We start from the raw sequence: 16,821 nt of genomic DNA on the forward strand, positions 1-16,821 counted from the left end.
ACACACACACACACACACACACACACACACACACACTCACACACACAACAGAGAAAAACAATCCACTGTCCCAGAGTCCAGAACTCCATCTGAGCAGTGCCTGGCTTAGAGCTGACACAGTCAGTCTTTTCTGAGTGGTGGTGTTCGGAGACCTGGATGCCGTGGTGCCTCTGCTCTTATGCAGAGGTGCTGCAGGAGGCTGCTCAGTGCTACAGATTTAAATAAGTTGCTGAACCCTTGACATCTGCGTTCAACATGGGAAGAAAATGAAAGAGATTCAAAGGTTTCAAGTCTTGGCCCAACATTTTATGCTTCAGTATCCATCCCTTACAAAAAGAGAGAAGCTGTTGGAAGAACAACATTTTGTTTTCATAGTCCTAGTTAAAAGTTAGAAATTTTAGCAGAAAGATCAAACTAAACTTTAAAAATACATATTTATAAAGTCAAAATAAAAACATCTTGATCATATTCCTGACGGTCCAACTTTTTCTGAAACCTCTTGGGGAGCACCCCAAAAGTGTGTATGTATGGGAGGTACGAGCCTTTGTGTGTGTGGGAAAAAGAAAATGATTGTGCTCAAAACCTTCACTCACATTTTTCTCAGACAGCTGGATTTTGTTGGGCTCTGTGTTCTCACACTGGTTACTAAGGCCTGTCTGGAAGGAGGGGAGGTTCAGTGCTATGGAAACCCCATATAGTAATAAATCAGTTCAAGTGTAGGGTAAATAAAGCCAAGCTGATGAAAACTCAGTAAGATGCAATGGACCATGAGCTGTAGTGACTGCAGTGGTACTTAGAGTGGCTGCGCGGACTCATTCATTACACTATGTGTTTATGAATTAAAGGGCATTGGAATTTGTATGGTAGTTCAGAAACTATACATTCAAATAATCAAAAAAGTGTAAAAAGGCAAAGACTGAACTCCGTGATTTTTAAAATATGTGTGCGTGTTCTTTCAATTTGTAGATTTAAATATGTATGGCAAGTTTTCTTAAATTACATATGAAAAATTTTTAACGTTATATTCAGTTTCTTTTTCAGGGACACTGAGACACATGTTAAGTATCTTTTGTATTCCATATTGATATTTTTCTCTTCAGTCCTTTTCATGTTTCCCCCACATTTTGTTCACTTTTCCTCAGCCAGGTTTTGTTTTCAGCTTTGCCTTTGTTTTGTATTCACTGGTACCTCCATTTCTGTGATGGTTTTATTTCTTATTTTATTTCTTTCCCATGCTTGGTCAGGTCTTTCCGTTATCAGTGTTTCTTGACTTCTTGGATGAGTCTGCATTTACAAATTTCATTTGCTCCTTGGCAAACGATGGGCGCTCTTTGCCCATCGTATTTCCCCATCTGTCTTTCTATTTTTATTTTCAGGATGTAGACCCTGAGCTTCATTTCTTGGAGTGGAGGGAATTCTTCCTGAGCCAGCTGTTTGCAGCTGGATAATGGGGCAGGGGTCTGATGTGTGCATCCTGGAGAAAGCAGCTCCTACTTATTTCCCAGGTTTGTGATTGTGTGCGTGTGTTAGTGTATACATACAGATATGTGAGTGAGTGTGCACATGTGTGAGTGCACTATAAGTGTGAGCACACACATGTAAGTGTACACGAACACGTGTGTGAATGTACAAGTGTGAATGGATGTACAAGTGTGAGTGCATGTGTGCATGCATACGAGGTTGCATGTGCACATGTGAGTGTGCATGTGTGTACACAAGTGTATGTTTGCATGTGTGTGCATATGCATGTGTGTGCATATTCATGAGTGTGCATACGTGAGTGTGAAGTGCTTTATCCTTTCCCCATTTTCAGAAAGCAAATACCAGCAGTGGACAGTTACCTTTGTCCCTATGTTCTGCTTGGTGGCAAAGCGGTATGAGGGCCCGCTTTCTAATTTAGTTTTACCTGCCCTGACTTGCCACCTTTGTTTTTTTCTTATCCTTCTTTCTTTTTTTTTACTCTTGTGACTACCCAATGGAACAGCTTTAATTTGAGTCATGACGAATAATAAAGTTTTTAGCTTCTTTTCAATTGTACGGATTTAAAGTAATTAAACTAAACTTTATTTTTTTAAAGATTTTATTGGGGAATTCGGGAAGGGGGACCACCAAGTTCTTTATTCTTAGTTGTGGAGGGTGCAACTAGCTCAGCTCCAAGTCCAGTCAGCATCCGGCTGCCCTCCGGCAGCTTGTGGCCGTTCAGCTCAAGGTTCCATGTTCAATCTTAGTTGCAGGTGGGGAGGGGCGGCACAGCCCACCATCCCATGCGGGAGTCGAACTTGGCAACCTTGTTGTTAGGAGCACATGCTTTCACCTGTTGAGCCATCCTGCCGCCTATTGGCAGCTCAGCTCAGGTGCAGCTCACTGGCCCATGTGGGAATCAAACCAGCAACCCTTTGCTCAGAGCTCACGCTCTTAACCAACTGAGCCACTCAACCGGCCCCCAAACGAAACACTTTTAAGGTTAATGAAAATCTCTGAATTATGTCTCCACATAATTATGCCTCCACAAAAAATAGAATCAATGTAGTTTATATAAATTATTGTCACCTTTTTATATTCCTATTTTTCTTCAAAACTAGAATAAATTTTAATTCTAAAATTATAGTTCATGAAATTTATACTTATTAAGCAAATATCTAATTTAGTAAACAAATTGATGTATATCATACAAAAACAAAAAAAAATCATACAATATCATGGGACAGTTTAAATATTCATGGTAATTACAGATTTGAAATGTGGTTTCCCTTTCAAAGATCAGTGCATCTAGACTGTTTAACCCACTAAATTATCATCTGAATATCAAGAAACCCAAAACGAAAGATGACATTTTAAAAGGAAAATGATAGTTCCAAAGTGACTCTTCCCTTCATTTCCAAAACAGAATTTTTCTAAAATGTCAAGTAGAAATGGTAAATACATATAGAAAATACACTTAACACCTTAACAAACTTGAAAAAAAATCTTTACTTATATACAGAACTAAAATGAATCCAGGCAGATTTTTAAAAATGGCAACTATTTTACCCTTTTGTCTTCTTTATTAATATATATTTTTAATATATGTTCAAAAAGGTAATGCTTTCAAGATATATAATATTTAAAGCAAGATCATTTTTAGCAGTAATTTCTCTTAAAGGTGGGGAAAAGAAACTTACGGCATAACCCTACAGAGAAACAGCAAACTATGAAGTGAAGAATAATCATGATGTTCTCAAAGTAGAAATGTGTGAGTTTAAAATAGCAGGCTGCCTAATTAATCCAGACAGTAAGGAAGGCAGGATGAGGCAGGAAATAACAGCTAGGACTAAATAGAATAAACTACTAAGAAGATATGCTACCTTGTCTTAGTTTCTCTTTTGACTTCTCATGAAATATAAAAGTAAAGAAAGACTATTCATTCCTAGTGCAGTTAATAAAGAATAAAATGGAAAAACTGACCCCTCAGTATGTTCCACTAACATTTGACCTATAAAAATGAGAAGAAATGTATCTACCTCTGTTTTCTTACAGTCAGTGAGTTTTAGGTAGAAGTGGGCAAAGGCATTTTTATTCCACCATTTTACAACTGGGTGTATTCTATTTTATATTCAACATTTATTTTACTGTAATCCGTCAAACTTTTGTACTCTTTTTTTTGTGTGTAACAGTTTTAATGAGATAAAATTCACATTCAAAACAATTCACCCATTCAAAGTATACAATTCAATGGTTTTGGTATATTCAGAGTTGTGCAGCCATCACCACAATAAATTTTAGAACATTTTCATTAACCCCCCAAAAAACCCCATACCTGTTAACTATCACCTACCCCAAACTCCCTATCTTCCTAGTCCTAGGCAACTACTAATCTTTCTGTTTCTATAGATTTACCTATATTCCATATAAATGGAATCATACAATATGTGGTCTTTTGTGACTGGCTTCTTTCATTTATTGTAATGTGTTCTAGGTTCATTCTTGTAGCATGTATCTACGTGTGATTCATTTTTATGGCTGAACAATATTTCGTATGGATACGCCACATTTTACTTATTCATTTATCTGTTGATGGACAGTTGAGTTGTTTCCATCTTTTGGCTATTATGTACAAGTTTATGAATAGACAGGTTTTCATTTCTTTTGGATACATGCGTAGGAGTGGAATTGCTTGGCCAAGTGGTATTTCTGTTTAAGAGAAACTGCCAGATTGTTTTTCAGAGTAACTGCACGATTTTACAATCCCATCAGCAGTGTAGGAGAGTTCTGATTTTTTCACATTCTAGCTAACATTTGTTATTATCTGATGACTTTATGATTATAGCCATCCTAGTGGATGTGAAGTGGCATCTCCATTGTGGTTTTGATTTGCATTTCCCTTATGGTTGGTGATGTTAAGCATCATTGCACGTGCTTATTGGCAATTCGTATTTTCTTTGGAGAAATGTCTGTTTAGACCCTTTGCCTAACCAAGCATTGATTGGGTTGTCTTTTTATTATTGAGTTGTATATGTATTTTAGATACAAATTTCTTTATCACTTATGTGATTTGAAAATATTTTCTCCCATTCTGTGGGTTGTCTTTTTTAATTTAATGGTATCAAATTTTTTTTGTTTTTTTAAATTTTTTATTGGGAACAGTGTACTTTTCCAGGACTTCTTAGCTCCAAGTCAAGTAGTTGTTTCAATCTAGTTGTGGAGGGCGCAGCTTCAGTGGCCCATGCGGGGATCGAACCGACAACCTTGGTGTTATGAGCACTGCGTTCTAACCAACTGAGCTAACCAGCCGCCTCCAGGTATCAAATGTTTTTAATTTTGATAAAGTCCGATTCATTTATTATTTTGTTACTTGTGCTTTTGATGTCGTATCAGAAGAAACCATTGCCTAATCCAAGGTCATGTAGATTTACTTCTATGTTCTCTTCTAAAAGTTTTATAATTTTGGCTTTTACATTTAGGTCTTTGACCCATTTTGAATTAATTCTTGTGTGTGGTGTGAAGGAGGGATCCTCATTCTTTTGTGGGTGAATATCCAGTTGTCCCAGCACCATTTGTTAAAGAGACTATTCTTTCCCATTGAATTATCTGGGCATCCTTGTTGAAAATCAGTTGACCATTAATGTCAGAACTTATTTCTGGACTCTGTTCTATTCCGTTGCTCTATGTGTGCATCTTAATATGGACACATTACCACACAGTGTTAATGAGTGTAGTTATGTAGTATGGTTTGAGAATAGGAAGTATGAGTCCTCCAACTTTTTTTTTTTTAAAGATTTTATTGGGGAATTGGGGAATTGGGGGAGGAAGGGAACAGTGTTGGGGAATTGGGGAAGGGGAACAACCAAGTTGTTGTCCTTCAATCTTAGTTGTGAAGGGTGCAGCAAGCTCAGCTCTAAGTCCAGTCGTGCCGCTCAGCTCAAGGTGCTGTGTTCAATTAGTTGTGGGTGGGCATAGCCACCATCCCATGTGGGAGTCAAACTGGCAGCCTTGTTGTTAAGAGTGCGCACTCTATCTCTTGAGCCATCCGGGCGGCATCTCAGCTCAAGGTGCCGAGTTCAGTCTTAGTTGTGGGTGGGCATAGCCCACGATCTCGAACAGGCAACCTAGTTAGGAGCACGTACTCTCACCAGCTGAGGCAAATCATCATGTCAGAACCAAGAGAGTTTGCACACCACATTGTTGTAAACAACCCACTTCTTTTCACCAGTTATCAGTCACTTCAAAAAAGGATTGTTTTCCTCACGTTCAATGAGCATATTGCAGATGTTTATACGTGCTGTCAAATGAACTTTTTTGAGTTCATATGGAACCCAAATATCAAGCTTGCTTATGTATCCCAGCTTCTTCAGGTGATCATGAATGCTTGAATGATGGATGTTCAATGTTTCTGCAATCTCTCATGTCGTATAACGTGGGTTTGACTGGATCAATGCCTTTATTTTGTCGTCATCAACCTCGGTGGGCCTCCCTGACGGAGGAGTGTCCTTGAGATCAAAATCACCAGCACGGAATTTCGTGAACCATCGTTGGCACTGACATTCTTGTAGAGCATTGTCACCGTAAACTTTATGCAACTTTTCACAAGCTTGACGCACGTTCTTCCCTTTATGGAAGTAAAAGTAAAATATGGCCAAAATGCACAGTTTGGTCTTCCATCTTCAACTTGTTGTAAAATCTCCAAACTTCAATAAAATTGCTCAATTTTGTTTAGAATGAAGCTAGAACTGTCAGCTGTCAAATGCCATAGAAATAACATGGATGCGAATGACTATTATTTCCAAAAATGAACTCGTGCCATCTGTTGCAAACATGCATCATGACTTTTCCGAAGATTCAATATATTACAAGGTTATAGTAATCAAAACAGCATAGCACTGGCATAAAAACAGACACATAGATCAATGAAACACAACAGGGAGGCCAAAAATAAAACCATGCCTATATGGTCAATTAATCTATGACAAAGGTGGCAAGAATATACAATAGGGTAAAGACAGTCTATTCAATAAATGGTGTTGGGAAAACTGGACAGATACATGAAAGAAATGAAACTGGACCACCTTAAAAAAACACATACTAGAACAAACTCAAAATAGATTAAAGACTTCAATTTAACTCCTGAAACCATAAAACTCCCAGAAGAAAACATAGGCAGTAAACTCTGTGACATTGTTCTTAGTAATATTTTTTTTCTGATCTATCTCCTTGGCAAGGGAAACAAAATAAATAAAAAATAAACAAGACTACTTCAAACTAAAAATTTGCACAACAAAATGAAATGAAAAAACAACCTCCTGAATGGGAGAAGATACTTGCCAATAATACATCTGATGAGAAGTTAATATCCAAGATATAAAGCACTCATACAACACCAAAAAAACAATTTGATTAAAAAATGGGTAGAGGACCTGAATAGACATTTCTCTAAAGAGGACATACAGATGGCCAGTAGACATGTGAAAAGATGCTCAACATCACTAATCTTTAGGAAAATGCAAATTAAAACCCCAACAAGATATAACTTCACACCTGTCAGGATGACTGTCATCAATAAATGTCAGCAAGGATGTGGAGAAAAGGGAGCCCTCCTGCCCCGTTGGTGGGATTGCAAATTGGTGCAGACAGTATGGACAACAGTATGGAGATTTCTCAAAAATTAAAAATAGAAATACCATATGACCTAGCAATCCCTCTTCTGGATATATGTCTCAAGAAACCCAAAACATGAATTTGAAAACATGTCTACATCCCTATGTTCATTGTATCATTATTACAATAACCAAGATATGGAAGCAATTTAAATGTCCGTTAATAGATGATTGTATAAAGAAGATGTGTGTATATATATAATGGAATATTACTCAGCTTTAAAAAAAAGAATCAAATCTTACCATTTGTGACAAGATGGATTGACCTAGAGGGTATTATGCTAAATGAAGTAAGTGAGACAAACACAAACACCATATGATTTTACTTATATGTAGAATCTAAAAACAAACACAGCAGCATGTGGCAACTGCTCAGGTAGAGGTGGGGAAGGGCACAGGTGGGCTGGGGACCTTGTGCTAGGTGCCTGTTATTCTCTTTGTGTGAGCTGCGAGGACTAAGCGTTTTCATCTACTGAGAGCAGCAGGTATATGCAGGGGTTACCCGACTAGCCGCTTTGTGCACCTGCCTCCTGGAAGTCGGTCTTCCTGTGACTTCGCTGGCCGCCGCTGGGTTGGGGTGTATAATGAATCCCAGTATGAAGCAGAAACAAGGAATTCAAGAGAATGTAAAGAATAATCTTATCCCAAGAAGAACTCTGAAGATGATTCAGCCTTCTGCAGCTGGATCTTTTGTTAGAAGAGAAAATGACTTGGTTAAAAGCTTGTCCAAAATGAAACATTGGAATGACCAGTTAACATCTAAGACTTCCAGCTCTGGAGTTGTTATTGTCCCAGAACATAGTGAAAATAAAAATCCTGAAGAAGTTACCCAAGAAGCATTTGATCTCATGATTACAGAAAACCCGTCCTCTCAATATTGGAAAGAAGTGGCAGAAAAATGGAGGAAGGTGCTCTACGAAGCACTAGAGGAAAATGAGAAACTTCATAAAGAAATTGAATAAAAGGACAGTGAAATTGCCCCCCTGAAAAAGGAGAATAAAGAGTTGGCAGAAGTAGCAGAACATGTGCAGCATATGGCAAAGGCCATAGCGAGACTGAAAGGTGAACCTCTGGATAACTGAATCACCGGATAGTCAGGAATTGGATTCTGAAGAAGAAGCTGGTGAGGATTCTGAGGCTTCTCAGAAATGGGTACATGTGCTGAAGAAATTGTCTCTTTCTCTACAGATGCAAAACCATGTATATATGAAATTCATTGATATTTGACTCTTGAGAAATAATACTGCCAAAGTTTACCTCCATTATAGTTCTTTTGAGCAGAGCAAATAACTTCTGTAATGCAAAGTTGAAATCAAACTTCCTTATTTGAATCCTGGGACCCTATTGCAATAAAATACAAATTCTAAGTATTTTTATCCTATGATATTTTATGTAAATAGCATTTTCTCAGATGTCACACATGACTTCTGTATATAATAAATAAACTTGTCTCCTAAAAATTAAAGTAAAATAAAATTTAAAAAGCAAAATAAACAAACAAACACATAGATCCAGAATAATCTGGTGGTTGCCCAATGGGAGGGTTTTGGGGGGCAGGGTGAAAAAGGTGAAGGGATTAAGAAGTACAAATTGGCAGTTAACAAAATAGTTCACGAGGATGTCAACTACAACATAGGGAACATAATCAATATTATTGTAATAACTATTTATGGTGCCAGGTGGGTACTAGACTTATTGGGGGGATCACTTCGCAAGTTATATAAATGCCTAACCACTATGCTATACTACCTGAAACTAATGTAATATTAAATATCAACTGTAATTGAAAAATAAGAAAAAATTAAAAATAAATACAAGAACTATAAAGTAAAAAAAATAAAAAAGAAGAAGCAGAAGAAGGGTCCCCCAGTGAGCTTCCCTTGGAAAGCTGAGGGTACCCAAGGCCTGGTGAAGGGATAGAGCCCATTTTAGGATGTGCCAGTAAGTGCAGGCTTACATAAATGAAATCCCTAAGCAGGTGTCCTTAGGAATCTACTCATCATCGCAATCTGCTCGTGTATGGAGATGGAACAAGAGATCTAAGATGCTTTCTTTTCTCCCTCAGCGCATCTATTATCTTTCCCTGGAGTTCTACATGGGCCGTACACTGCAGAACACGATGGTGAACCTGGGCCTTCAGAATGCTTGTGATGAAGCCATCTATCAGGTACGAATCCTTGAGGTCAGGCTGCCAGGTAGCCTCTCGTGGCACACTGAGATTTTAATTGAGGACACTTGGAGTTGAGCACTGATGTTAGGATTCTCAGCTGTCTAGGACTAGAGAAATGTCTTACGGTGTACTCTACCCTGTGTGTGGGGACATGGCTCCTGGGCGACACTCCTTTTTCTCTAGGGGAGAAAGTAAAAACTGGATGGGGAGCTAATACACTGGAATGCAAGGACTGAGTTGCATTGTGATGCTAAGGTTTGGAGGCTTCTAGAAGCCATTGTACTTCTCACCCTCACCCCAGGGGCAGATTTACCATGTGTCAGAAATGGTTGGTATTGTCCCATTTCTCCTTGTTTAATTGAGCTAGTAACCTACCTCTGATGTCCCTCTCTGCGCATAAGATAACCTTTTGCCCTTAAGATAACCTTTTGCACTCATCCTATCCTCTAGTTATAAAATTGCCCTTTCTCGCCTAATCAGAATAGAAACTGCCTTTTGCTTAAAGGTTCATCATTAACAGTTATTCATTTGGAGGCCTTTCACAGTTCATTCGCAGTTTTAGAGCAGAGCTGGAATTGGTCATGTCTGTTTTCTGTCTCTCCACTTTCCCCGAACACCATCTTCCTCCCTCACCTACTCAGTGTAGAATTTCTGGAGTGTGAATATGCATCACTTCTGCCCTTTTTGCATGTATATAGAAGGGTCCTCACTAGAGTTGTCCTACCCGCCAGCACCTTCTATTGCTTTTTGATTTTTGGATAGAAGATGCTCTGGGGCCGTCTTCAAGGAGGTGTGGTATGAGCCTTGCATTGCTGTCAGTCAGCCCAGCATCGTGGGGCTCATGTCTCCCTCTCCAGGACTTAGTGAAGAGGAACATCTGGGCCAAATAGTTTACAATAAAATTTTGGAACAAAAAATTGACTCCCCAAAATAGGAATCTAATGCCCAAAATTATCTCAAAAGATAGAGGTTATCCTGGTAAGTGATTTGTCGTTTCAGCTCCATTTACTGAATATGAATGTTAGAACATGTCTGCCAAGACTACAGAACATACAGTCTCTTAGATCTCCCATGGATTTTAGTTTTATTAAGCCGTTTTTTCCCCCAAATATTTTATCTCTGTACAATTCTTATAGCTAGTAAAGATTTGAGGGAATGTTTATACTATAAATATGCAATATCTGTTTATAATTTTTATTATAGAAATAATGTGTTAATTATAGAAACTTACAAAATACAGGGAAGCATATATCCTTTTAAACATTGTACATTTTTTTTTTCCTTAAAAGTGCTGTTTCCCTTGCTATTTAGCTTGTGTTTGAAAATTTTTCATGATGGTCAAACCCTTACTGTCTCACTTGCTGGGCCTTCTAGTCCTATGTTGGGTGCCAGATGTTTTAAGTGCGAAATAAATGATGCAGAGCTGAGATAGGCTTTCTCCCCCAGGCACCCGGTTTGTAATGTAATGTGAAAAATATAACATGGCACAGTTGCATCATAGAAGGCTGGAAAGTAGTTCTGGGGAGCAGTTTACCTTAAAAACTAGAACTTCAAAAGAAGCTGCTCTCTCCTGATGGAGCTATCAAGAACACATTTAAGAATGTTTTCTTTATAGAAAAATTTAAATATATATAAAAATGAGTGACTGTTATAGTGAACTTCTTCTGCATACCCATCAGCTGGCTTCACCGGTCATCAAGCCCAACTCATGGCGTCTTGTTTCACTTATATCCCCACCATTTCCAGATTATTTAAGCCAACATCAGGCAGTGTAATATTTTACTTGTAAATATTTCAACAGGTCTCTCTAAAAGTTAGTCACAACATCATAATCCCTGAAATATTGACAGTAATTGTTTAACATCAGTTTTTCAGGCATTGTACAAGTTTTCGATTGCCTTATAATCTTTAAACAATATATTCAGAAACTAAGTTTCATTTGCTTGATATGTCCCTTAAATCTCCTTAATCTACAGGCTTCTCCTCTTTTTATGTTCATGACTTGTCGTTTATTTGTTGAAACTGGGTTTGTCCTGTAGTATCCTACCGCCTACATTTGACTGATTGTGGTGCCAGCTGGTATTTAATCTGCCTCTTTGTCTTAAGGATGTCGCTGTCACCACTTCTACTCAACATTGTACTGATGGTACTAGCCAAGGTATTTAGGCAGGAATATGAAATGAGGCATCCAGATTGGAAAGAAAGAAGGAAGACTACTCTATTTGCAGATGACATGATCTAGAAAATCCTAAAGAATCCAGTAAAAATATAATAGAACAAATGAATGATTTTGGCAACATCTCAGGATACATGATTAATATACAGAAATCAACTATTTTTATATACCTGCAATGACCAATCCAAAAATGAAATTAAGAAAATAATTTCACTTAAAATACTATCAAAAAGAATAAACTACTTAGGAATGAATTTCCAAAAGAGATGCAAACTTATATTCTGAAAACTATAAAACATTGTTGAAAAAAATTAAAGAAGACCTAAAAATGGAAAGGCATCCCATGTTTATGGCTTAAAAGACTTAATGTTGTTAAGATGGCAGTACTCCAAATTGATCTACAGATTCAATGCAATTCCCACTAAAATTCCAGTTGGCTTCTTTACATAGATTGATAAACTGATCCTAAAATCCAGATGGAAATGTAACAGACCAGGAATCATTAAAACAACCTTGAAAAAGAACAAAGTTGGAGCACTCGCACTTCCCAATTTCGTAACTCACTACAAAGCTACAGTCGTCAACACTGTGTGATACTGGCAGAGGATAAACATATATGACATTGGAATAGAGTCCAGCAATAAACCCCCACATTTATAGTCAAATTTTTCTTCAATATTTGAAAATTATGGTAAACTATACATAACATAAAATTTCTCATCTTAACCATTTTTAAGTATGAAGTTCAGTGGTACATTCATTTGTTGTCTTAACCATCTCCACCGTCTAGCTCCAGAACTTTTATCATATTGCAAAACTGAGATTGTAACCATTAAACATTAACTCCCCAGTCTCCCCTCTCCCCAACCCCTGACAACCACCATTCTATTTTGTTTCTATGAATTTGACAACTCTAGGTATCTCATATATGTGAAATCATACAATATTTGTCTTTTTCTGACTGGATTAATACCTTCAAGTTTCATTCATGTTATAGCATATGTCAGAATCTCCTTCCTTTTTAAGGCTGTATAATATTCATTGGATTGCTTCCACCTTTTAGCTATTGTGAATAGTGCTGTTATGAACATGAGTGTACAAATATTTCTGAGACCCTGCTTTCAGTTATTTGGGTATATACCTAGATGTGGAATTGGTAGATCATACGGTAATTCTATGTTTAACTTTTTGAGGAACCAACACACTGTTTTCTAGAGTGGCTGCACCATTTTACATTCCCACCAACAGTACACTTGAGTTGCAGTTTCTCTACATCCTCACCAATACTTGTTTTCTGTTTTGTTTTGTGTTGATAGTAGTCATTCTAATGGGAATGAGGTAGTATCTCATTGTGGTTTTAATTAGTATTCCCTTAGTGATTAATGATGTTGAGCATCTTTTTATGTGCCATTTATTGAACCATTTATATATCTTCTTTTGGAGAAATGCCTGTTTAAGCTTTTGCCCATTTTTGAATTGGGTTGTTTGTTTTTCTGTTGTTGAGTTTCAGGAGTTCTCTATCCTGGTTATTAATCCCTTATCAGGTATGCAATTTGCAAATCTTTTCTCCCATTCTGTAGGTTCCCTTTTCACTCTTTTGTGAGTATCTTTTGATGCACAAAAGTTTTTAATATTCATGAAGTTTAATTTGTTATTTTTTCTGTTGTTGCCTGTGGTTTTGGTGTTTTATATATGGTCCACTGATTTCTTAAAAGGAAAAGGTTGCTAAGATAATTCAATGGAAAAAGAATAGTTTTTTTCAGTAAATAGCACTGGAACATTTGGATATCCACATGCAAATGAAGGAAGTTGGAGCCCTATGTCATACCACATGTAAAAGTTAACTCAAAATGGATCAAAGACCTACATGTAAGAACTAAAACCATAAAACTTTTAGAAGAATATATAGGGGTAAATCTCTTGATTTGGCAATGGATTCTTAGAGATGACACCCAAAGCACAAGCAATAAAAGAAAAAAATAGATAAATTGGAAAAAATTAAAAACTTTTATACATTAAAAGACATTTTGAAGAAGGTGAACAGACAACTTACAAAATGGGAGAAAATATTTGTAAATCAAAAATATGAAAAGGGTCTAGTATCTAGAATATATTGAGAACTCTTACAGCTCAACAACAACAGCAATAAGACAACCCAATTTAACAATGGGCAAGGGACTTGAATAGACATTTTTCCAAATAAGATATACAAATGGCCAACAAGCATATGAAAAGATGTTCAGCATCATTAATCATCAGGGATTGCAAATCAAAACCACTATTAGACACCACTTCACACCCACTAAAAACAGCTATAATCATAAAGATAGAGAACAAGTATTGGTGACAATATGGAGAAATTGGAACCCTCATATACTGTTGGTAGGAAAGTAAAGTGGTGGAATCATTTTGGAAAATAGTCTGGCAATTACTCAAAAAGTTAAACATAGCATTACCATGTAAACCAACAGTTTCTACTCCAGTTTCTATCCAAGAAAAATAAAACATACATCTATACAAAAAATTGTACGTAAGTGTTCTTATTAGCATTATTCATAATAGCCAAAAAGTGGAAACAACCCAAATGTTCATCAGCTGATACAGGCATAAACAAAATGTGGTATTGCATACAATGGAATACTACACAGTGATAAAAAGGAATGAACGCAATCCGTTTCTGTAGGTCTATATATATTCTCAAGAAAAGGACATCTATTTTCTCATCATCTCTCAATAAGTCACAGTACTTGTTTGACTGGCATATAAGAGGCCCAGCTATTGTGACCGTTTCAAACAGACTCATTTGGGAGGTGTTCTCTTCCCAGGAGAGATTCAACTTTCCAACCCAAATATTCCAAAGCATGGCTCAAGTAGAATTGGCTTGATGTAGCCACATGTTTTGGGTTCTTCCCATAAGTGCTTCATTGGGAAATACTCCTAATGGACATACCCCCAACTTCCCAGAGGAAAGTAACATTTTTATCATGGTTAAGAATACGAGATCTGACAAGTTCATGAGGTCTGACAAGTTCACGAGGTCTGACAAGTTCACAAACTTGTTGCAATGATGTTGCTAAACTTTTTTGATGTCAGAGGGATTATTCATTATGAATTTGTACCAACTGGACAAACAGTGAACCAAGTTTACTATTTAGAAGTGCTGAAAAAGACGAAAACAACCTGAACTTTTCACCAACATTTCATGGCTCTTGCATCACGACAATACACCAGCTCACATGGCACTGTCTATGAGGGAATTTTTAGCCAGTAAACAAATAACTGTATTGGAACACCCTCCCTACTCACCTGATCTGGCCCACAATGACTTCTTTCTTTACCTGAAGGCAAAGGAAATATTGAAAGGAAGACATTTTGATGACATTCAGGACATCAAGGGTAATATGACGACAGCTCTGATGGCCATTCCAGAAAGAGTTCCAAAATTGCTTTGAAGTGTGGACTAGGCTCTGGCATTGGTGCATAGCTTCCCAAGGGGAGTACTTCAAATGTGACCAAAGTGATATTCTGCAATGAGTTATGTAGCAGTTTTCCTAGGATGAGTTCGTGAACTTAATTGTCTGACCTCGTATGTTAACACAATAGAACGTGAAATAAGTTTTGTAAGATGTGAAACATGTCAAGATGTTTTTATCAAGCCAGAAATTATAAACTTTGTTTTATCTCATCCAAGTAACTTGTACACCCGCTTTCCTGTTTCACTGTCTGCCCTGACCCTGCTTATATATTGGTTAGTATCTGGTGGTCATGAGCATGAGGTCGTGGCTGGCTCATGGCAACAGAACACTGGACCAAGCCTGACCTCTTCCAAGTGTATACCACTGGTCACTGGGAAGACCAGAGGAGAATGTGCAAAACTTGCCCCATTTGGAATGTGCATCCCTTACATAAACTAGTAGAATGGTGCCCATCTTCCCTCTGTAAAGCGACATCGTTTGTTCCCTGATTCCAAGTAGGCCTTGGAAGGATTGCCCCAGTTATCTCCTCTTCCATCTGGTCTTCAGCCCAAGCACTTAAGCTTCTTCCATGATCATCATATTTACACCTATTGGTTGCTCCTTTTATTTTTTTATTATTTTTTGGTGCTCAATATATAGTATTACATTATTATTAATATAATTGCTTCTATTATTTTCACCAAATACATTTCATCTTTTTAAAAGATTTTTATTAACATACAATATTACATTGGGTTGTCGGAAAAGTCATGACATATTTTTTCTGTGTTTCTTTGCAAAAATGCATCATGACTTTTCTGACAACCCAATATTAGTTTCAGGTGTACGTCATACTTATTCAACATTTGTACACCTAAAGAAGTGATCAGCATGATAAGTCCAGCAACCATCTGACACCATATCATGCTATCACAATATTGACTATATTCTCTATGTTGTACATTACATCATGTGTACAGCATAGTGGTTACACATTTATATAATTTAAGAAGTGATCCCCTTAAGTAGTCTAGTACCCACCTGGCACTATACATAGTTATTACCATATTATTGATTATATTCCCTTTACTTTACATCCAGTGACTATTTTGTAACTTTCAATTTATATTTCTTAATCCCTTCACCTTTTTCACCCTGCCCCACAACACCCCTCCCGTCTATCACCCTGATAGATCTAGTACCCATCTGACAATATAGTTATTAGAATATTATTAATGATATTCTTTATGCTATACCCTACATCCCCATGATTACTGTGTAACAACCAATTTGTACTTCTTAATCCCTTCCCTTTTTCACCCATCCCTAAACCCCATCCCATCTGGCAACCATCAAAATGTTCTCTTTATCTATGAATTTGTGTCAGTTTTGTTTGTTTATATTGTTCTTTAAATTCCACTTATAAGTGAAATCATATAACATTTGTCTTTCACTGTCTGACTTACTACACTCAGTACAATATTCTCTAGGTCCATCCACGTTGTCACAGATGGCAAGATTTCATTCTTTCTAATGGCTGACTAATTTTCCATTGTATATATGTACCACCTCTTCTTTACTCATCTATGCAGGGACACCCAGGTTGCTTTCATATCTTGGCTATTGTAAATAATGCTGCAGTGAACGTATGGATGAACATGATCCCTCAAAGCAGCATTTGGGGTTTCTTCAGATAAATACCCAGAAGTGGGATTACTGGGTCCGCCTTGGTCTCTTGTTATAGCCTTTATTTTAAAGTCTGTTTTGTCTGGTATAAGTATTTCTACTCCAGCTTGTTTGCTTGTTTCTATTTTCATGAAACTTTTTTCATCACTTTACTTTTAGTCTGTCTTTTGATCTGTAGTGAGTCTGTATAGAGAGCATATATAT

General features: G+C 37.1%; 1 protein-coding gene and 1 pseudogene across 1 annotated transcript in view; both read left to right on the forward strand.

Moving 5' to 3' along the window:
• LOC109378176 (glycogen phosphorylase, brain form-like) overlaps positions 1–16,821 on the forward strand; it is a 63,211-nt gene that overhangs the window by 8,663 nt on the left and 37,727 nt on the right. Inside the window, exon 2 of the mRNA XM_019634638.1 lies at positions 9,196–9,297. Coding sequence (XP_019490183.1) covers positions 9,196–9,297 — 102 coding nt within the window. The remainder of the gene's footprint in view (positions 1–9,195; positions 9,298–16,821) is intronic.
• On the forward strand, positions 7,698–8,350 carry LOC109378175 (geminin pseudogene; annotated as a pseudogene).

The sequence above is a fragment of the Hipposideros armiger genome, unplaced genomic scaffold (assembly GCF_001890085.2).
Source record: "Hipposideros armiger isolate ML-2016 unplaced genomic scaffold, ASM189008v1 scaffold_1784, whole genome shotgun sequence".
Classification (NCBI taxonomy): Eukaryota; Metazoa; Chordata; class Mammalia; order Chiroptera; family Hipposideridae; genus Hipposideros; species Hipposideros armiger.